This window comes from Hirundo rustica, chromosome 7, assembly GCF_015227805.2.
Source record: "Hirundo rustica isolate bHirRus1 chromosome 7, bHirRus1.pri.v3, whole genome shotgun sequence".
NCBI lineage: Eukaryota > Metazoa > Chordata > Aves > Passeriformes > Hirundinidae > Hirundo > Hirundo rustica.
Genome location: NC_053456.1, coordinates 20,595,075 through 20,618,863, shown reverse-complemented (window position 1 = coordinate 20,618,863; position 23,789 = coordinate 20,595,075). Strand labels below are relative to the sequence as shown.

At 39.1% G+C, this 23,789-nt stretch overlaps 1 protein-coding gene across 4 annotated transcripts in view; it reads right to left on the bottom strand.

The window, feature by feature from the left end:
• The window catches only part of RAPGEF4 (Rap guanine nucleotide exchange factor 4), a 148,727-nt gene that overhangs the window by 33,723 nt on the left and 91,215 nt on the right, over positions 1-23,789 (bottom strand). For 3 of the 4 annotated variants that reach the window (XM_040069376.2, XM_040069378.2, XM_040069380.2), the window contains 11 exons: positions 21,434-21,487; positions 21,032-21,138; positions 19,311-19,432; positions 17,692-17,875; positions 12,971-13,055; positions 9,551-9,611; positions 8,753-8,829; positions 7,511-7,657; positions 6,127-6,242; positions 2,951-3,039; positions 1,198-1,276 (listed from right to left, as the gene is read on the bottom strand). In XM_040069376.2, the coding sequence (XP_039925310.1) occupies positions 1,198-1,276; positions 2,951-3,039; positions 6,127-6,242; positions 7,511-7,657; positions 8,753-8,829; positions 9,551-9,611; positions 12,971-13,055; positions 17,692-17,875; positions 19,311-19,432; positions 21,032-21,138; positions 21,434-21,487 (1,121 nt within the window). The remainder of the gene's footprint in view (positions 1-1,197; positions 1,277-2,950; positions 3,040-6,126; positions 6,243-7,510; positions 7,658-8,752; positions 8,830-9,550; positions 9,612-12,970; positions 13,056-17,691; positions 17,876-19,310; positions 19,433-21,031; positions 21,139-21,433; positions 21,488-23,789) is intronic. The other variant, XM_040069377.2, reaches the window with a different exon arrangement.

Here is a 23,789-nt window from a genome sequence, read left to right as displayed (position 1 = left end):
GCGAAATGAATCAGGACAAAAACCCCCAAACATTCAAAGTGTTGCCCTTTCTTCCCTTCTCAATGCTGTCAGCAACAGCATTTCATAATATTTTTGATATCCAAAACAATGTGATTTTGGAAAATGTGTTTGTTTCAGGTGTGCGAACAATCTTCGACAGACCAGTTTCATGGGTCCAAAGGTTTTCAAAACAATTACTCTCCTCGCTAGGAGTAACACAAATGGATTCTCAGCCTTGCCAGACAAGGACACAATGCTCTATTTTGTGGTTTCAGGAGGTGAGCTTTCCCAGATGTCACTCGCCCCACTGAGCTTGAAGGAAAGCACTTTCACACCACTGCGATTCTAAACAAACAAATAGGGAGCAGAAGTTATTATACCCCTGTCAGAATTCTATAAAACAGAAAACATTATATGTTTATTTAATGTTCCCAATCACTTCATAGCTTCAAGTCACTGTGCACAAGGAAAACTCTCCATGTCCAACAGCTTCCCAAACTAAATAACCTGCCAGTAATTGACAGGTGGACATTTCACAGACTCCTGTGAAACATGCAGAGGATGAGAATCACTCCCAGCTCTCAGTGCTCTCCACTATTAAGAGTTCAGCTCCTAGTATTCACATCCAATTGAAGTTTCTTGCAGTTTGTTCACATTTTTATAGACTATTATTACAGATTATTATTACTACTTTTTCATAACAGTTAGGACAGCGCCTAGGAACTCCTTACCCATTAGTCTACAAGTGCAGGCAGCCTCTTGCTAGAGGCAGTTTGCAGCTTGCTATCTATAAAGTGGACCATTGAAATCACCAAGACATAACTATGCCAGTTAAAATGCAGCTGCTGTAGTTCAGCAAAACCCTAGAAAGACAGGAAGGATACAGGAAGCACAGCCCAAACTTTTATGTCATTTCACTTACCTGGTGGAGGGACAGTATATTTCTCTCCCTTGGAACAGGAATCAGCGCAGGAAATAGAGAGGTTTCATGGTCTGTACTGTATCTCATAATGGATTATACACCATCCATTTCAGAGTTGCTGAGCTATGGACAGCTGCTAGTCAGACACAGAATCTACTCACAAGGCACAGCCTCCATGGAACGTGATGCACTTCTGGAGAGAGGGAAGCTTCACATTCATCACTGATAGATATAGTGGCTAAAGAGACTTAACTTTTCTCTTAAAAAAAGGATATTGTGCCATCAAGGCTGGGCAGAGCTGACTATTTGGCATAAAAACACAGTGCATCATAATAAAATCGTTTAAAACAGAATCTGTGGGGGAAAAAAAACAAACAAAAGCAACAGTCAATTAAGCCTCTGCAAAGAGCTTGTGAATTTCAAGGATGAGTTTTCTTTCACCTGAACTATCTTATCATCCCTCTGCAAATATAGTGGTCTTTTTGCACTTTCTTTGTAGGCATTAGGTACAAAAAAAGGGTAAGGAACAAACATGAGCTAAAATACTAAGCTTTTAGTCTTGTCTGCATGCATTTATTGCACTTAAATTAACATGCATTTGCCAATGTCAAAGAGAAATCTGGCACAGCAGAAAGACCCACATCTGTACTAAAGGGAAGTATTTGGACATAGTTCTCTACAAGTGTGGAGTTCTATGCAAGGAAGAATTAGACCTTTCACATCTGGGTACCTCAAAGGAGCTGTAACATTTAGCTTTAGGAGTTACAAAACCAGACAGCACATTTAGTATATCCTACACAGGAGAAGGCAAATAATTTCATTCTTTGCTGATTTCCTAGCAGTAAGTAGAATGCCTAAAAGAGGTAAATGGACAGTCAAATTTCTGGGTTTATTTTGATTCAAAAGTATCACAGCTGCTACATTTACATTAAAACGTATATGAACAAAATGACTGACATTTTCTCTGGCAAAACCCAGCAAAGTATTTTTTCTGCTAAAATGACCTGTGGTAATGCTGGTGTGAATCCCAGTTTGCCTTATCTTTGTATTTGTGACAACAAGAAGGATTTATAAAGCCTGGCTGCAGAGGCCAGAACGAGTTTGGCAGGCTTATCAGGAAGTGATTCCTTTATCAGGAATCACTGAGAAAGAGTGAACACAATACCCCAAGGTATAATTTCTACAGTGCAACTTTTGAGGTCACAGAAACTTTTACAGACATTGTAAGGGATGGCAGAAGAAATATAAAAATAATTGTGCAATATAATATTACATCATTGCTTCCACTTGTGTAAGTATCTCTCAGTTGACAAAACTCACCTCTGGAAGGGCAGCACTTTGTTATTGCAATACCCAGAGCAAACTGGTTTTTAAATACTCTTAAATTAAAGGAATGCATAAATGAAAAATTCAGTTTTCCAGCATTCTGTGATCTTACATCCTAAAAATAACTTTATGAATTGTGACAAATTATATTGCAAGAATGCAACCTGCATTCTTGGGACTCGGCCCATGCTGCGCTGAGTTCTTCCTCTCTGAGTAACAATTGTCTTTTCCCTGCACATGGGAAAGTATCACAAACACAAAATTTAAATTGTGATACATTAAATGTGATGTGAAGATTTCAGAACGTTTATACTAGCACCATGTAACGTCTGGAGGTATCAAGCTATTTCACAGTATTAAAGTGACCTCCAGAACAAGAAGTACCATTACTAATCAGGCTCCCTGTCCAGGCCTTATGGTTGTACCTAATTAAAGTCATAACTGCTGGTCTGGCACCTTGGAGGATTTTGCTGTTCTGCTATGACCTTAAACTACAAATACAATAGAGCAGGCTTGGAAAAGTGGATTGCTGTTTTTAATTCTGGATTTCCTTCATTCTCTCGGGATTGTTCCAGAGCAGTAGACAGTTCCTCTTCTGGGAAAAACTACCACTAGGTGCCTTTCAAAGCATCACATTGCAGTGTTCCCCCAGCAAATCCATCTTATGGGGCAATAATAAAACAGCTTCTGCCATGTAGGTACCTGTAGCTTCATTTAAAGTTGCTTCAAGGCGCATAGTTTCTAGAAAGTGCTCTAAAATTTTCTCTGGGGTTCCTGACATCACAATATACCTGAGGGAGGGAAAAGGGCAGTTAGCATCTCAGAGCCAAAAGAGCTAATCAGGAAATAATTGTGTGCCAGCAAGAGGATCAGGACTGCTGTGCTGCTGCACGCCAAACACCTGCTCTGACCAGAATCTCTGTGTGCACAGGACAAAACCACTCACATCTTGGCTGGCTTCCCCCCTGTAAACCTAGGAGCAGTAACACTCTCCACCCTGCCCAGGGATGAGAGACAGCCCCCTCCTCACACCAGTACTTAATATATCACCACCACAGTTACACCACAACCAGCAGAGCTGCAATGGTCCAAACTCAGAGAAGTACAAGCAGAAATGCTCCTCCATTTCTGAGCAGAAACATCTCAGTAACAACAGTGACTTTGCTGTCATTAAAGGCTCTCAACAGGTTCACAATGAGCCTGAAATAAGAGCTAGTGAGTATCAGTGTCAGAGCAAGGAAACAATTTTCCTTCAGCATCACGGACAGAGGTTGGTCTGGGAAGGTGGAGCCAGATAATGAAATAGCACTGCATCTTCAAATTCGTGCAATGCCTTGCATAGCTGAAGTAAGTGTTTCAAGTCCATAAACTAAGGATTGTACCATTTCCCAGAATTAATTTAGGGAGGTGAGAAAACCAGTGCAACATCCAGGTTTTTCTGCTTCATGCAAAAACGCTGGCAAGATTTTAAGTACCAGAAGAATATCATATGTTATTGGAAAACTTGTCCTGTCATCTTTTTTTTTCTCTTTTCTCATGGATCAAAATTTTTTTATATTTCCCTCCATTCTTTCAATCTTTGCATTTTTTTTCTTTCTTTTTTTTTTTTTTTTTTTTGGGAATTCAACTGATAAAGTATGAAACTTAAAAAAATAAAAGAAAAAAAAAGAAAGAAAAAAACCCTGAGAAGTGAAGATACTCTGCTCCTGCTGAGAAATAAGTGGTGGAGCTGAGCTCCTGGGAGCTCCTCCTCACTTTGAGCACTGACCGTCACAGTTCTTTTACCTGCCAACCCCTTTGGAAGAACTGTATTGATGTCCCAAGAACACAAACACTTGTTAAGCCAGTGCACATTCTCAGAGAGATACTAACCAAGTATCTAAGTGAGTGAAGCAGAGAAATCACAGGTTGCTGTACTCTGAATATGAAAGTGAAAATGAACAGTGAAGTGCCTTGCAGGGCTGCTGAATTCATCCTGCATGAGCGTGATCACCCATGAAGAGTTAGATCTTGGGAGTGATAACTTCAGAGCCAGTCCTCCCAAGCGACACCGGCACTGTCTGAAAGCACGGCTCGGGGAGCTGTGCAGGAGCACTGTCTCCTCTGTAGAGGAGGCAGCGGAATCCAAACTGTCACCAAAAGGATCTGCTCCCAAAGTGAAGTTTTCCCCAAGGCCAAGATGAGAAAATTAGTTTCTTCCTAAGAAGAGGCGCCTTTGAAGCTTCTCTTTTGGGCAGTCATTTGCAAAAGTACTGAACACTCAACACATCCCAGTACCACGCTCTGGAAATCAAGAAACATTGGTCATTTTGGTTTGGACTCTCAAACATAAATGTAGCCACTTAGTCTATTTACTAAGAAAAGAAATGTCACCCTCAAACTCAGTGAACTCACTTTGGAGACTTCAAAGATAAAGACACTGCCAACATAGTATTAACAAAGTAATCCAACTGGTGAAAAGCAGAGAGTGAACCTTCAGGGTAACTTCCTCTTTTGGGTAACTTATGTCTGTTGGCTATAGTTATCAGCAAAAGCTCCCTTGCTGGCACATATATAATACCCAAAACCTGACCAAATGAGTAAAATATCTACAGAAATGAAAATTCTGAGCTTTACCTGAAAATATTCCTGGTATGTAAGACCTAAAATACAGCCTAACTTAACCATTTACCATAGATATCTCTGGCTATTTTTATCAAATTCTGAAAAAGAAAATGTTAAATAATCCAAGTAATGCTGGTGCAGTTTGCAAGAAAGGCAGTGTTTCAAAACGTTCAAATGAAACTTTCACATTTGGAAGCATGAAAAATGTCTCAGACCCATGAAAATGGATTTAAAACTATGACCAAGTTGCTGTGCATTGCAGTTGCTGATGCAAATCCACTGGCTACAGTCAAGTTCCCCTCATTAAGACAAAGAAAAACTTGTGCAAGAGTACACAGTTACCTAGTAGCATAGATTGTTTTTCTAGATGTTTCATTAGGTCAAATGAAAAATGAAATAGAAGTTCCTGAAAAATGTGAAATGTGTATATAAAATGGAAGGAATGGCTTATTCAACTTTCACAGATCTTTAAAAATCTTTGCATTGAGTCACACAGATGAAGTAAGCATATGAAATCCCAGATGAGATAAAAACTACATCCAAAGTATTGCACAATAAATTGGCTCTTTTTTGAGAGAAACTGAGGTTCAGGGTAAAGGATGCAAAACTTGTTGAAATTGTTTGAATGCTTCTGAAGAAAATTGTGTATTCATTTGCAAATAACACATTTACAAAGCCTTTAGGGGTTTTACCAACGTTCAGAATGATAATAGCCTCACTCTACTCTTATCACAGTAGTATCCAAACAGAATTGTACTTTTTCCTTTTCAGTAAGAAAGGAAAATATAGTTAATATTGTTATTACAATGCTAAACTATTCTGTGAGATAAGCTCTGCAACTTTCATTGCATGAGATGTTTGTTTTGTATATAAATTGTGCATAGCAAACGCTTATTAGCATCTAGAGCTCAAAATACAAAATAAAAATACTTGTACTTAACAATAAAACAATGAATTTTCCTCACATCTTTTACACGGTAACTCAGATTAAGAGGGTTTCATCAATCTCCATGCTTAGTCTATTTGGAAGCTATTACTTGACTAAGTATTTACACTGAGATCTTCAGGGAATTATTGTGTAAAGACATAGAGCTGGCGTGCTGCTAGAAATGGATATATTACTGAGTATGGGGCATGTGCTGATGACTAAAAAAAGATGTCTTTATATGCACTGCAGTCTTCCACTGAAAGGGAATATGCTATTGTTTGGATAATAGTACCATTTTAAAAGGTTAATAATTGTCTGACATTTGCTCTACTGAATGAAAACGTACTTGTGCTGTGGCTGTGAATTTCCTTGATTAGAAATTCTGTTTCCTGCTGGGATCTTCTCCAACACCAAGACATCTTGGTCGTGTTCTTTGAGTCTTACTGTATTTGCTTCCACATCCTGCAAGACAAATCACTTTTCATAAATGTGACTGCACCTGATTTGGCTGATTAGTTACTCTAACAAACTGCACGGCTTTCAAACAAAAAAGACTGGGTTTGGTTCTTTCCCCCTGTATTTATCTTTATTCTGTTCTTCTCACAGAAAGAATCAGGAAGTACTGGCACCAAGGCAAGAAGCAGAGAACTGTGGGAGAGACTAGAGCAAAAACTAAGTTAAAAATCTCCATTTTATGGAGACGTCAAATTTTAAAAAGTTTGCTGAAAAACAGTCTCTCCACAACTTGCCAAATGTAATGTAACGTCATTTCTATCCCCACTTATATACAAACACTATTTTCTACAATATGACTTTTCCCCAAAAAGAAAAAAAATAGCATTTAAGAATATGAAGTCTTAGCTCCTTAGCTCAGTAAACTGTTCATTTTCTACCAGCTCACTCATAGTAGAAAAAGAAAAAAGTCAAGTATAATGTGCATTCAAAAAACACAGGTAAAAATTAGTAAGACCATGGACTTGGATCTTCTTTGAAGTAAAGACCAAAGCTTAATCAGTTTTGAGTCTCCACAGCCAATCCAACCTTGCTGCCAAAGGGATCCTCATTCCCTTCTGTACAGTAAGTGGAGTACCCTTTCTGGACTGGTTTTATTGCTGCAATACTGGGCATATATAGGTCAAATACAGGATGATACGAGTTCTGACTTCACCTACTACGAATGACCACAAAATAGCCTGAATTTACAGAATTGCAGCTGGACTTTGGAACACACTTAACCCAAAATGAGTAACTGTAAAATCAGTCTGGGAATATCTTTCTAGAGTTCTCTGATAAAGACATTTGTGTAAAGACATCTGTAACTTGCTCCATTTGCCACTTGATTCTGCCTTGAAACTCTTGAATTTAATGTATCTGACGCTGACCTATGTGGGAGAATGGGTGATCTTGGTTTTTTTCAATATTTGGACAGAATATCACCAAGAAATCCTGGGCAGCATAAGGAATAAATGAGCAGGGCAAATGCTAGGTTACAGAATGTGAGAGACAAACTACTCCATTTGGTTGCCATTTTCATGTCTGAGCTGGGAACTGAGAGAAGAAAGGTGATGAACATATTTTTTACCTGACCTTCTAGACCGTCACATCTCTGTTCCACAATTAGGCATACTACAAACAAGGTTATTAATATTAATACATTCACAGAAATGAAAGCCTCTAGAAAAACTTGCAGGTTCTGATATCACAGTGAGGGCAGCCCTTCCCACTCTTACCCTAAGGATCCTATTGAAGTCCTCCTTATCTACTCTCAGGAAGTGGCAGTTGTCTTCCCGCAGAACAATGGATGCTGCTCTGGGAGCATCATTCACAAGTGCTAACTTGCCAAAATCATCTCCTTCGTGTAGAGTACATACCACACCCTGCACAGAGCAAAACATTTACATGCAGAAACCCATCATTACACTGGATTCTATTGAAAGTCCTTGTACAAACACTGGACTTCACAATCAAATACCAAAACAAATCAATTTGGCAGGGAATCAACAGCCAAAATAATGACTGGGAAACAATACTTGATAGCTAGTTATTACTATTACTAAAGAGATGCAAGAACAGAAAGGAATCAGCTTGTTCTCTGAAATTACATTCAGCTTGAAGGACTTTTCTTAGCCTGCTGAAGACAGAAACTTGTTGATTATTTTGTTTTTTATTTATTGAGGCCCTAAAAAATAAAATCAAGTTTGCAGAAGTAATACAGAACAACACATCTCCAGCTGTTGTACAACAGCAGGGCTCCATTTTCTCCAATTTACAGTAACAGAGGATCTGGCCCACCCAGTGATTGTAAAAAACATGGCTAAATATGAGTTACTTAGGAACAGACTTAGCACTAGGGCCCCTGTGCTAGATTTTGGTCAAATGCTTTTTCAAATGGAGGATTTTCTGCCACTGAATGAGAAATCAATAGAGAAGTAGGGTTTTTAGAGACTCAAGGGATTCCTGTGTACCAAGATCTACTTTTCTGCCTTGAAAAATCTCTCTCAAAAGCAGGAAATTTAATAAAGATGGTTTTTTGGTCTATGGATTAATTAAAATTAATATCTGGCATAAATTTGGAAGAGGTTCATCCAACTAGTCACAAAGCAGTACTTTTGTCAGACATGCATGAGAACAGTTAGTCATCCAAATGCATGACAAGATGGTGGTAAAGGGATGGGGCAAAACCCCTGAGAGAAAAGTCTAACAATTCACCAAATTCTAGCAAATTATTTTGTCCTAAAGATACTTATGTAACTCTGATGGATTATATTCAGAAACTGTGTAATATATCCCAAAATTATAGAGGAATCTACTGGAAGTATAATCAGTGAAATCACTTAATTCTTAATAAAATTACAATCTATTTGTTTTGTCAGACAAAGCAATTCTGCCCTAAATTAAACTGTATTCCTTCAAAGTTTACTCTTACAATTTCAACAATAACAATCATATCAAATAGCTTCTGAAAGAAATACCTTGCCATAAATGACTACGTTTACTGATCCCTTTAGGATAATGTACCAAGAAGTACCTTCTTCTCCCTGATTAAATACTGCAAGAGAGAGAAAAGATTTTATGGTTAGAATATAGTTATTCGTAATATAAATGGGCCAGATTCTGCACCCAATAAAATTCAAGGTAACTCTACAGTCACATAAATGCCTACCTTATAAAAGCAATCACCTTCAGAATTTAGAAAAGCAATTCATCCCCATATAGTGGTTATTTTATTACACTGATGTGAAAGTTGCTTTTCTTTTCTCTGACAGTTCCAACAACTACTTTATCAATACATCAGGTAATCAATTACAAATTAGCACACAGGTTGGATCCCACTGGTAGCACCACGTTCTAATCGAGTTCTCTAGTGACTGTGAATTTAATATTCATTTGCTAAAATGTCTCAGTATTAACATGTCTGAGTAATCTACCACTTAAAATCCTTTATATTGTGCAGAAAGATTTTTTTAAATACAGGACTATATTAAAATACATTTTAAATAGAGATTGGTTGAACCAAAAGTTCTAGATAAAAACACACCCAAACTGTAGGTGATATATACATTCAACCAAGGATACAGAATTATTTTTTTGTATCGTCCCCACATTTGGCAACATACTAAGTTAACATTTATTACCCTGGACTTTAAACATGAAGTGACCATCAAGTTTGAAGAACGCATCCATGTTTTGCTGTTGTCATTTAAACATTAGGAATTTAAATGTTCACAGCACAGGTGAGAAAGAGATCTGACAGGACTCCATTTACTTACAGACTGTTCCTGCTTTGGGATGTGACTCAAAAATGAGGACACCTGCTAATTCTCGTTTTACCTTAAAATAGAGAGAGAAATTATAGTTATTATATGAATCTCGTTCCTCCTGGTGATGAGGTCACACAATACAGCTCCGTTGTACTTTCCTTCCCTCTGCATCATTGATCAGTCATTGGTCTGCTTCACTTGATGTCCTAATTCCTATTGATTGGAGCTACATTTCCTGGCTCCAAATGGCTCAGGCAAGGGCATCTTTAAGATACGGGTCTCCACATCTTTCTTTGTGCACACACGTGAAATGATCATCAATTAACAACACAGAAAGTTTCAAATGGTAATAGTTAACCTGTTACAGAAGATAGCTACTGATCAGAAAGTTTCAAACGGTAATAGTTAACCTGTTACAGAAGATAGCTACTGATTGACAATTACTCCATGGAAGTAATTGTTCCAGGCACAGTTATCTGGACTTGCTGAGGTCCCTCTCTGCCTGACAGCTTCCCAGGCAAAGCATCCAGCTCACTGCCTGCTCCAGGACTGGAGAACGTGACAACATGCCCTTGGTGTCAGCCGCCTCCTGGCTGGGTTTGTTTTGCCCTTGGTGTGATTAGCTCTGACTGACCGGGCAGTCTCTAGTGAAACACTGCTTACAACTGCTTTTTGTCACTGTAAACACTGTGTTACTGCCACAAAATACCAGTGGCACTGGGAATCTCAAATGATCCTGAGCTCTTCTCTGTGCTTTATGTTTCTCTTCATACAACCACAAGTCTCCAAGGACTTAGAGGCCAATTTCCAAGCAGTGGGATCCATGTATTCAGCAGGACAATGTCAGCTGGTGACAAGCCATTTTTCAGAGGTACTACCATGTAGCTCAACCATGTTAAGCACAGATCAAAAGCTGGCTTCACTATGTAGCTGTTGTCAACATATTAGTGGTATTTTCACGACACTCTCTTGTTTGTTTAAATTAAAAAAAAAATACTTAAGACCACAAAGAAAGACTCGGGAAGGAACTCTCAAATTCTGGACGCACTCCAGATGAGAATCTGATGGCTGTATCTCCTAAGATGGGTGGAAAAATTTGGGCACTGACGTATTTAAAGGCACTCACCCAACCCTGGTGCTCAGGCACCAAGTACAAACATACCACATCAGCCACCCCTCCTAGAACTCTTTCCTGACAATCAGGGGAAAGCACTCCCTTTTTGCAGCCTGGAGAAAAAGAGATAAATACAGGTGTTTGGACACGATTTTCTAAGTACACTGACCAGCGTGATTCCTGTAACACTTAGTTCACCAAACTCCTTTATAACTTCTACTCAAAGGCAATGATACTTTCATAAGGCCAGGAAATACAATCCCATTAGCACTGTTCTGCACAGAGCAGCGAGCATTCCTATCCATTTATGTCCTCAGATATCTTCTCAGTTGATTCAGTCACTTTCAGGGCCTTTGCAGTGAATGAATCCACTTGACGAAGCTCAAAGTTCCACTTGTTTTTAACACTGTAATATATAATTGTTTTTCATTTTCACATTAACTTTACAGGCTTCTCTAACAGGAATTAGTTCACCACCATGAGATTTGAGCTTTATCCATTTTACTTTCTACTGCTTGTGGCATATCTAGAAAACTTATTATTTTAGGAATCATGCCTTACTTAAAATAAATTAAACATTCCATTTCCTTTCAAGTTGATTGGTCATTAATCTTCTGGTTTATAGAAGCAATGCTGTCTGTTGTTCTTCTGAAGATTTCCTCTGAGCTAGTCATGGTTTCTGTCTTCTGCTTTAGTTCACGATGCACGTAATAAGCTGGCATTTCCAGATTCTTACTAAAAACATGGAATCATCTGTACTTCAAAATGTCAAGTATTTCTTGCAGTTTGTATCACTTGCTGTACTTGTTCCATATGGTACTTGCTGTGGTATCTGACCTGAAGTCTGATTTTCTTCTGAGCTGAAAGTATTTTGTGTTTCAAATTTTTTTGTTCTGGGTTACAAGAATCCACAGTATTGAGAATTTTGTCTGTCTATGCTAGGCAGTTTCTTTTGTTTTACATTCAAAGGGCCATTTCTGGATCTTACAGTAGTCTTTCTTTAATTACTTTCTTCTCTACATTCCATGGATTTTTAAGGCTTTTGGATGTCCATTCCCATGTTGAGGAATACCTCTAGTGCAGGTAGCTCTGCAGGTACCTTGGTTTGCAAGCTGCAGTTTGTCTGCAGATGGAGCTCTGTGTGGGAGCCCAGAGAGACAAGAGGCCATGGACTGCCAACCCTTTTCATTGCAAATGGCACCAGTGGCACCAGCCAGGTGAATGGACACTGGGAGACAGCAGGAGCACAGGGAACAAGAGTGAGACTTGCGAATGCTTGGATGGTGGGTGGATGGTCCAGGGGTTCCTTTATTGGGGGCCCTTCCTTGGAGGCACCAGCTTGAGCTGTTTCTGTGTTAGTACGCTGTGCATAAATTGCTTTATGGAGCAAGACATACAAGGCTCTGCTATGGGAAACCTCTCACCCTCCTCTGACAGTCTCTGGTGTTGGGAGTGTGACTGCCAGAGTCTCACAAATGGTCATTTGGGGAGGTTTCCTTAACACCAATGTAATTCAGATAGCAACCACAAATGCAGATCTTTTTTTGTAGAACATTGTTCAGGTTTTCATATGTTTGCATGGAGTACTATGGTTTGGTAATGCTTCATAATTAGATGTATCTGTCCAAGTTAACTGAGAATGACTGAAAACAAGAAGAGATTCTGAAGAAGGTATCATCAAATATGGATCTACTTTCTGACTGGTTTCCTTTTTCTGAAAGCATCTATACCTTATTGTTACCAAATAAAATGCTATTTAGTTTGTTTCAGTTGTCTACACTGTATCAATGATGGTGAGACATTAAACAGACGCTTTCTCCTGTCCATTCCATTTATCCTTGGCTCTCTGGGCTGCTCTTGACCACTTCAGGGAGAATGTGCCTGATGAGCATTCTTTCACTCAATGACCAAACTCCAACCAGCAAGCACCGCACAGCGCACCTTTCTGCACAGTGTAATTCCTCCTACTAATTGGTTCAAGCCAAGATTCCTTACAGAAATCAATTCTGCAAAATTCAGTAGTACCACTACCTTCATTTACACATGGATAAGGACTCAGACAGCGGCACCTGCGCCAAGTGATGGAGACAAGGGCTGCGCAGAAATACTTGAAGAGAATTACATCTGATATCTAATAGACAACATACACCTTCACAGTGCTTGGTGATTTGCACAGATGGAATAAATTCTTTGCATGGAAAGTATAAATGAAAATGATTACAGGCTTTCCTACTTTAATAAAGTCAGAAGTGAAACCAGAAGTAAAAATTGAGCCTCCCTTTTGGTGATGAGTTGTAATTTTTAAAATTACTTACTGTGGTAGAAAGATGAGATAAGGCCTTAATGTGGAGAAGTTCTTCGTATATAAATTCTAAGTCATCTACAGTTCTCTGGCCAGGGCTATAGAGAGAAGATAAAAGGGATAACTAAATGCAATAAATAAATAATAAGTAAATACTTCACAGAAGGACAGAACAACACAAAATGTTGCTGTACTGTCTAGTGGAGTGTACATACTCACTAAACAGGGACTGAATGATGTTTCTGGCGGGAGGACTGAAACACACAAAGGATGGAAGCTCTGTGAATGCTACCTGAATGACACTGAGCAGCAGCCATGGCAACCACCTTAGAGAAATGCTGATTAAGCAGCTTTTCTGATTAAATCAAGAGTTCTATATATGTACAAAATGGTCACATAAATCTGAAATGGTACATAAAGATTTGCTCCTTGCAAAAGGACTCCTCAGTGTGGGGCATGCACTACTTTTCAAACACCATTCGTTGGAGCAAACACAGCAGTAGTGGTTTGTAAAAGAGTCTTGTGAACTTCTGCTGAACAAATTGGAGATGAAGCAGAGCATCTTGGAGGAGAGCTAACAACAGCTCTACAGTTAATGCTCACTGCCACAAAGGTAAATAAGAATCACTCGGTAGTTTCAGCTTCTCTCACTGAAAAATACAAGAAGCTGCCGTTACTAAAAAGCACGCATTCATGAAGGAATAATTCTTCTCTAGCACAAGGAATAATAAGGAGGCTGGCACTGTGGCTGAAATAATTGCATTTCTGTAACCTACACAAAATTCACTGATTGCTAAAGAAGGACACAAATACTGTGGGGACTGCAGTGTGCCAGAGATGTTTTGGAGGATCTAATAAACAGCACACAGGAGGAGTTGTGGGAGCTTGTGAGTAACTCTCAATCTTTTTCCCACTCACAAGGTTCTCTTCAGTTACAGTATCTAATATAACACTGACTTCCAAAAAAAAAGAGCAACAAAGACACAAGGGAGATGATAAATTTAAGATGTGAGGAACTGGGATACAGGAAGTCCAGTCTGGGGGCAGAAGTTCCAAATGAGAAGGTTTACATGTTCCACCATTACAAGCAGCACAGTTCGAAACCTTGTTGTCTGCAACGTATGGTGTCAAAAAGAATTAACAGCACAGCTCAGTCTTTGGACAGCCCTAAAAGAAAAACTACAATGAACCTTTCTGATAGAAGTTTTCCTCCTAAAATGTCAGTATTACAGGAGACTAGGACCTAGAGGATCAGGAAAGCCATATGAAGAAATACTATGCTCTACAGGTTTTCTGTCCAGTCACCTCCTGATTCAACAATCTGTCTGCATCACGTGTGAGGCACAGGGAGTACCCAGCTGTGTCACCCTGGAGTTGCATTGCATCTTTTTACAAAAGCAGTCGGATGGAAACTTCCTTTGGATGAAAGAAGTACTGAAGAAGTCACAGAAAACATAAGGACAACAGACATCTCTGCTAAGCAAGCTTTATTCTTCTTCTGTTCTTCACTTACCAATGACATGCATTTATTATTACCCAGATCAAAGACAAATTTAGACTAAGAAACATTTTGGATTAAATCACTCTCTTCTCACAGAGAATCAAATAAACTGTTAAGGGAAAACCAGAAATTGGTTTGGTACTGCTATGCCCTCTAGTGACTCAAAATACTGTTTCTGAATCTGGCTTGAAATCACAAGGCTGACACTCCTAGTGATTTATGCAGGGCAGCTTAATTAAGCACAACATAAAACTAAGCCAGTCCTAGCTAGCAAACAAAAGGTAAGGATTTTAATAAATAATAGGGAAGTAGCAACTTTATTACATGCTTACAAAACAAGCATGTCTTGGAAAATACAGCATAACAAATTAAATTTCTACATTAAATCGAAACATAAAAGGATGATGTCTTACTATATCAGATCTCTTATCAAGACAAAAGGACACACTCTTCTTTCAGCACGTCCACTTGTTTCCCGTGTTAGCACATTGGAAGGACTGACAATCTGTAGCGGATATCTGTACCTAGCCTTTACTTCTGCTGCTGCAGATGTCACGTGGAGAGATATTAGGCATCACTGCGTCTTTAAAACCTGTGTGGTGACCCACTGATGTTGATTTGTAGGATCCTGCTGTGTAAAGACCTAGTTTCTGCAGGGGACACATTCTAACAGCAATAGCTGGTTACAGAGCGGATAATAAATGGAATAGGTAGGGAACAAGGGTACACATTAATGGACAGAACTCAGGTGATATTAAGTGATCAATAAAAACTGTTCAGTGCTTGGAGAATTTACCAAGGTCACAGACAGAGCTTCTCTGTGACTAGGATGTTGACAATAAGATAGTATTTTGCCATTGATAAGCCATGTATGTCCAAGCAGTGTCATTGATTATTTTTATTATACAGCTAACCAGAAAATTGTCAGATAACAGGAACAAGGGAAAAGATCAGAGACCTCATAACGTTGTGATTAAGTGTCAAATGCTCTCTACTAAGAAAGAAATGGGCTAAGTGAAGCCACCAAGAACATAAAACACAGATTTATTATTTCAGTTACACTGCTAACTTACTTTAGGCTAGGGCATTGAAAAAGAATGTAACCCATAACATTATCTGAGCTAAATACTGTTGTCTGATGAATATATGTCGTCTTTAAAGACTCCTGTTATTATTGTGTTTAGCTTTGTATTACAGCATCCTATTAAATTAGGGTTTACCATCAGGACATTTTCATACTGAAGGGGGGAAATACTTAAGGAGGAGCTGTATTAATTCTAGAGTAATTTTTACATGGACTTGAACAAGGTCTGCACCTGTGCTCCAGCCATTACAAGGAGCAGAGAGCTATGTTTGCTACTTTACAAAAAGCTATTTTCACATTCAGTATATGTGTTTCCAAAGGAAAAAAAAAATACAATAGCAACAAGAGCCTGCCAAAAATTTCCCTGAGCTCTATTCTGTTTTTTAAACTATAGAACATTCTTTCACAGTTTGACAGTTAAAATGCTGCAGTTAATGTAATAAACAGAGAATTTTTTAACTTGGCTGTCAAAACAAGTGACACTTTTTGTTAGAGATTTTCAGATTTCGAACAATAGAAAGTACCTTTCAAAGCAACAGCTTCATTATACAATCAAATTCTCAAAGTAATCTTCTCATCAAAGAATATTGTCTTATTTCTTTCAGGGTAATTATCTGAGTTCTGCAACCTCTCTGGAAATGGTTACTGTTATAAAATGCAGCTGTGTTGGTTTGAAAATTGTGGGTCCTGCTCAGGTCAGCTGGAGTCAGCATCTCTGAAGCCTTGACAATTCCTTTGAACTTTTGGCAGCTGTAACAGTGTCTAGTCAAAACTAGCAGGACTCTGAGGATTCATGGAGATTTTAACAGCTTTGCTGCAGCTCAGTCCAGAGAGGATTTTCAACTAACAAAATCATTATGTATGTAAACTGAATACTAGAACAGTTAATATGGTCCCTGGCAGTACAAGCTTACTTCAGTGAGCAAAGGGCTGCAAAAATAAGCACTTTCAGGGATAGGGAAAGATGTCAGAAGAATCTCAGTCTTGAGAAAACCTTTCTCCTCACCATATTCCATGAAAAATCACCTATTAGTATTCTTTCAGGTGATGCTGTGCAAGTGACGACACAGAGAGAAGAGCAGTACTTTCCAGCATCTTCCCAGCCTTTCAGCTCTCTGTAAGCAGTCCAGATGACAATCAGTATTTATCCTGCTAGTGTAAACTTACATTGAATGTTCTGGAAGTTCATGACAGAAAGCAAATGTCGTAGACAGCTAAAACCCACAATAACCAAAAGGGTTATTGTCCAAGAGATGAGCTGCTCAGCTGGCCTGAGGCAAAGGGGAGGGTGCAGGGTCCCAGCACACACAACATTGCTCAGTGTCTAAATGACTGCTCTCTGCTCAGAGGTGCAAAAGCTCACTTTTGCTCCTCAGTGGAAAAGGCACAGGACATGTCTGCAAGGAAACAAGACCTCAATTCCATGACTATCTAAGGAGTATGGAAACACCATGCTCTCAGTCTGGTTGTCCGTGTATTTTGTGTGACTGGGCGCGAGCGCTCCTTTGGTTGTGTTGACTAGATCTCTAATAAGGAGAAGAAATAGAATATATACTTTAAAACTATTGCTGCATGGCAGTGTTTCCTGCTTTTATAAGCACAAGTGTTTGATGGCACTTTTTGAAATTCAATGCTTTTAGCAAGTTTTTGGAAAAGTGCTGTCAAAATGAGCTTCTGATCTAAACAAGAATGGAGCCAGGAAAGGATACAGATGGAAACAGAACAGGAACAACCACTTGGGTTATGTGACTCAAAAAATCTTTTACTCTGAAAAACGTCATACTGTAGACAGGGCCCACTCCTGTCCCATAGCAAAGACAAACTTTGCCAATCGCCTCAAGGAAGCAGGATCCAGCTCTGTGTACTTGCCTGTCTTGACTAGCTCCCTACAAGTAAATCTTCCTGAAGGTGAGCTTAAGTTATTCCTTATTCTCAGTGCATTTAATTAGCAGTAAAATATGTCTGCCGTGGCAACTAAACCCTACCTTGCTTAATGCTTGCCTTCAATAGAGGGTCAAACAGAGTTTATACTGGTTGCTTTGAAGTCACTATAAAGCTGGCTGAAAAAAAAGGCTGATGATAAATGTAGGTTTCTCTTGTTTCCATGTCACAAGGAAGACCCATAATATTAAATCATTATTCTGCTTACGGTTTCCTGAGAATCATCCTCATATGAGCATCTGGCCCAATCTGAGACAGAAGCAGCATAGTATCCTGTAGCTCCTCATCACACTCCTTTCTCTCTTCCTCAGTTGGCAGAGGGGCATCTTCACGCTCATCATCCAAAAATCGGTAAAACAAGTATTTGTCTTGAAAGTGATGCTCCTGGTCCACTGAAAATGACACAACGCATCAAATACTGATCGCTCCTCAATGAAGCAAGCCTTGTAGAGATCTGTGTAGAATCATGTTTGTTACAGATAGATTATTTAAGAAGGGAAAGAAAGCTATAGAAAAACTGTAAGAGCATGAAACTATTTCTCCTGTATGTCCAAGTTATGTAGATTGAATGGTACACTTTAAAACTGTTTATTACAAATGCTTTCCAAAAGGCTTCGATATAAGTGTATTGTGGGTATGTATACATACATGTGTGTGCGCACAAGTGGGGTTTTTCTTATTAGTTCTGTTTTCTTATTGTTTCAAACTAGTTCATTTAGACAAACAAATTACACTGGGGGAAATGGTTACACTATGAATTTCCAAGAGGTATTCTCTAGCAAAAACACTTTGCTCTGCATGTTTAGAGAGGCTGAAAAAAAATAGTAAAAGCAACTAAACTCCTTGTGAGGTAGCAGAAATGTGTACCATCAAGGTATAATCCCAGGGGCAAATTCATTGATTTGTGTCCTGGTGGAATAACTTAATGGAAGAAGACCTCTAAAGTAACATTATGATACTGCAAAGGACAAACCCTTGGTCTTCCAAGCAAGTCAGAGTGATGTGTTGAGCTAAGTACTGTGATGCAGCTTGCAATAGCTTGCCACTGAGAGTTCAAGGGAATATATGGCAGGAATTCAGTTTGGAGTCCTTAGGGTAAGGGAGCAGTGGAAACAATCTGCCTTCCCAGTATGGAAAATTCTCCCTGGGATATGGGAAGCATAACAGACAATAAATGCAAATTTACTGTAATAGAGCTGCTCTTCTACATTTAATAAAAATGTACGTGCAAAGCTTCAAATATGAATATTGGTTTAGAAACCTACACTTTTGAAGACTGAAATATCCTGTTACCAACTAAATCCTGCCAAATAGAAACTGAAAGTCAATGTAAAATGCAATCAGAAAGCTAACATAAAATCCCATATTTCTGCACTGGAGTATCTGGTGTGCTGAATTTGGGAACCCCTCCAAAACCAATCGAAATCATTCCAAAATGATGGATCTGAGCAAACAAAGATACTCACATTCATTTCTAAATACTCCAAATCTTCGATGAAGTTTAGTTTTATGTATGGTAATACATCCCTTGCTTTAGGCCCGAGTGCTACCCAGTTCTTACAATATAAGCAAATGTCAGTGTACTCCTGAGTAAAATTAGAGTTATCATTATAAATTGTTCTTTTTTTGATGCAATATGCTCATAAGTTAAAATGTATACAGGCAGCAGGATTCAAATACTGCCTGTGTGTTGCACTTATGAATGAACAGGCTGCTCTGAGGCATTTCTTTTGGGCTCATGAGCTCCTTCACGAAAAAGAACTACAGAGGTGCTGATGTCACACACTACCCATATTTTAGTCAAGATACTGATTTTCTTTATCTTACCATGGTTAAGAACACCTTCTTCCAGCAGTACTTGCCACATGCCAACAGCCTGGGTTCGTAAATGGACACAAGGACTTTGTTGCATCATCCAGTCAACTAGTTCTGTCCCCACGCAGCATTGCCTGAAGGACAGATAAACAGCAATTAAAAAGGAAGCTAGCCAAGAGAGAGACTGCACAAAGTGACTGCCAACAACTGTGACACCTTAAACTCTGTACAGATTTAGTAAAATCTCCCTGTAGAAAACCCCATGTCACCATTTACATGCACACGCATGAAATACCAGTGAAGGTGTTCAGTTTTGAGAGGATCACCTTAGCAAAACAAGTGTTTTGGGAAAGGCAGAGTTCAGAGGATCAAACAGAGCCTGTGACACCTGGTACAAAACCTGCAGCACCAGTCTAACAACCTCCATCCCAGTTTTCAAAAGAAAACTCTGTATTCCATGGGATACCAAGACATCATGCTTTTCAGAATCTTGCATGAAAACAGTAATTTAATACTGTAAAAGTTATGCCAATGCAGCCTCCACAGGAAGAGTGAGTACTGTGAGGGTGTTCCTGCATTTGTAACCAAACTTCTGTCACACTGCATTTGGAGACACTGGTTTTGGCAGAGCGCTCCTGAGGCTCTCGCATGTGAGGTCTTGGTCACTTTGCACCTCCTGACTGACCCCAAGGCAGACAACAGCAGGTCTCAAGTTCTGGAGAACACCCAAACCGGTTAAAAATGCAAAAAGCCACATGGTCACTTAGTAAAATTCTTTCTCGTAACACTCCCTAGCTCAGAAGAACAGTAAGAGTTTTCCCAGTTATGTGTAAGAGAAAATGGGGCAGTTGTTTGGACCAGCACTGCTCCTCACTTATGATATATGCTCTTTTGTTCTTCTAGAACAATCAGCAATGTTATATTGTGAGATATTCTTGAATCAACTCACAAGCGCCAAATGCCTTTTTACATTAAATACATTTTGGGCTGAAATATGGAAAATCAATGCATTTATTTCAAGTGAAGATCAGCAACGTATTGATTTGTTGCTTAGAAAAAGACACACTCAGATATTTAAAAATATTTTTTATTTAAAAACACTCTGAACATTGTAGTGTTTGATTTAAACATTAGAAACTAAAACAAACGGATTGTTTCCTAGGCCAATAGTAGGTAGATCCTGACACCTTGCAGGCAGATTTCTATTCTGCAAGTGCCATTGTTATCCCACTTCAGCAAGACTGTGCTGCCACCAGCAGGAAGATAAGAGAGGCTGGCAATACACCAAAAAAAAAATTAAATGGAGCAGCAAATCTGCATCAGGAATGTTTCTCACCAGGTGAATTTTCAAAACGCCACAGTGAGCAAGACTGCTGTAGCAATCCGTACAGGAATATAATATATTAATGAACTTTTCTATTATGTCTTATAGATATACAAAGAGAACAGAATCTACATTTTAACTTGGTGCTACACAGAATATTCCAGCTAACTATGCTATTAACTTTGGAAGAGTTTTTGTATGTGAATGCTCTGTTCACAATCACGGACTCAATTTCCAGTCAAATTACTTCAGAAAGGATTTATCAGGCCCATTAAAGACTGCATAACATCCAACTCAAATAGCATCACAGAATAATTTCAGACCTTTTGAGACCTCCAAGTGTGGTAAGGCATAAATGACAAATCACAGAATGGCAGGCATAAAAATTCAGAGACCTCTATACAATCACCTGTAAGTCTTCAGATGGTATTTACGATCTCTTATCATGTGAGGAGCTCGGGACAGAATTGTATTCCGCAAAATCTTTCCAGCTCTAAGGATCTTTTCTGAAGGAACCTTGGTGATCATGGAGGAAAAAAAAAGACCAAGACAGAGATTTTAAACTTTCTGGAACCTCTGTACTGCTTTCTGCAAAATAAAACACAAATGCTCTTTTCCCTGAATTAAAAGCCGTCTTGCACAGAGGCTTATTTTTGCAGAGCAATGTAATATATATTTGGGATTTTAAGTTTCACATACTTCTCACACCTAACAGGAAGCATCACTTCAGCTGATTCGTATCACACTGTTGGAAACAGTTATTTCAATTTGTCTAATGACCTGGGTCTACAGCACACCTATGTTCTATTACCTGTGTAATGGTTTTAGTAGGATGATGTGGGATGTGAGGATCAATAACAGGTGTCTGAAAAATAAAATGAAATTAAATAATTTTTTAAGGTTGACAATAAAAATAAAATAAATAATAAAGTCAAAAAAAAAAAAAAAAAAAAAGAAAAAAAAGAAAAAAAATGGAAAAAAAAGAAAAAAAAAAGCTCTAATAACCAAGAATAATGTAGAAGTCCAAGCTCTGCCCAGAAGATATGAATATATAAAAAGCTTCTGAAGACATCCTAAAGGCAAACTTGGTTGTTGAGCCTCAGCAAATTAAAACAGTGACATGACATATGAAGATGAATAACAAACCCGTACTAAACTTTGTAAAGTACTAATGAAATGGGCAATGGCCGAACGTCACACCAGATCTGAGCATACACAGGCACAGTTAGCTCTTGCTCCTGCACAACAGCATTCCCCCACACTGCTTTCAGCCCCCCACCACGGATATTCTCTCCTCCTTCAGCACCTTTTTCTATTCAGCTCTTTTCTCCCTTACAGCCTAGCACAAGAAACAGGAATGGAGCTAGAGCTCTTCTTCCGCTATCTGCGTTTTCTAAATTACCACCAGGCTGAGCTGGCAACCCTTTTGTAGCCGCTCTCTGAAATGCAGAGGTATGCAGGCCACTCGCTGGGACCCAGGCAAGGACCTTCACAAGGTCCAAGGTGAAGGGAAAAGAAAAGAACAAAGCGAGTGGCTTGGCTCTACAAAGGGAAGAGTGAAAGGGAAGACCATCGGGGCTCTACAGGGGAGAAGGAGAGAAGGGGATGAGAGAAACGGGGAAACAGGCACGTAACGAACAGGTGAAAGAGGGAGACAGGGAGCACATGGCACAACACAGAGGGAAAAGGAAAGTGGAAGGTTTAAGGACAGTAGAAATGGAGACAAAGGAGAACAAAACCGAACTTCAGCAGGCACCTCAGAGTGATGGGAAGACCTTTGGCTTTGTTGGGCCTGGCAGTTAACGGCACGGACCAAACTCACTCCGAGTGTGCGGTGTCAGGAGACAGGACACAAGGGCTGACTCTGGCTGCTGCTCAGGGCTTGCTGGCAGCAGATCAGGCTGAGCAGAGCCCTCCCACAAGGGCAAGACTCTGCACCTTGGCCCATGGCAGCCACGGTCCCCTCACACCCCTAGGGCAAAGCCAAGGCAGCCAGGGCACAAGTACGGTGAAACAGGAGCCATGTACATCTGGGTTGCCAGGTACCAGTTTCCTTAAACTGGGCATCTGTCCATTAGCTCCCACGGGATTTTAACAATGTGACAAAGTCCTTGTAGCTATCAAATAGTGCTAAGAGCTAAGAATGCAGCAGGAAACTATGGGTCAGCTGGGAAGGGGAAAATGAGGGGAGCAAATGACAGAAATCAATGTTAACATAGAGGCCTGTATATGGAAACCAATACAAAGTTTTTTGTTTCTATTCGTACTTTACAATAAGTCTCTGAAAAGCCTATGTCAATATAATTAAAATGAATTTCTTGATTTTTCTCATTTAATAAGTCAACAATTTTTCATAACCTTGTTTAAGTTCCAAACATTTCTGTGCAGCCAGAAGAGCAGCAGCACATCTCTCAATTTCTCTTTGTTTCCGGAACTGTGTGGAATCTGCTCTAGATTCGCAGTTAACATATGCAAAGAATAGCAGAAATCTTTTCAAAGATGCCTCTAGTGAAAACAAAACCATTGAATAACAATCTCAAATAGGTACAATACACTCGATCTAGCTTCCAGATTTTAATTCTAGCTAGGAATATGCTTAGAGGAGAGATAAAATGTGTAAGACAAAAAAATACAGGAGATTTTTAGAGCAACAGACCAGCAAAAAAAAATGCACATTTTTGTTCTTAGGAGTTTCAATTAAGTTTTAACAAAAATACATAAATAATAGGTGAAAAATTGAACATGAATCAAGATTTTCAATAAATTTCCCAACCTAATCAAAACAGAATATAAGACAGCATTTGAAAGAAATCTGATTCAACCCAAAAGTACAGAAAAAAACCCAAGGTGAAAGCTAAGACACAGCACAAGAATCTGCAGAAAGCAGCAGGAAGGCTTGTTCACCTACATCCTGACCAATACAGAAGGATCAGCTGCAAAGAGAGAACATAACTTGGGTGAAGGTGATCGTGAAATGATCCAGTGTCAGAACTTTACAGAAGGAAAAAAGAGCATCAAAGCAGACACAATGGACTAGGAAGAAAAGGTTCCATAAAAACAGAATACTGATAGCTATATTCCTGGAGTGGGTCATGGGGGAACAAGTGTGAGGTAAAAAGAGTTAATGGGAGCTGGCAGTTACTTAAAGAAAACAGTATTAATCATAC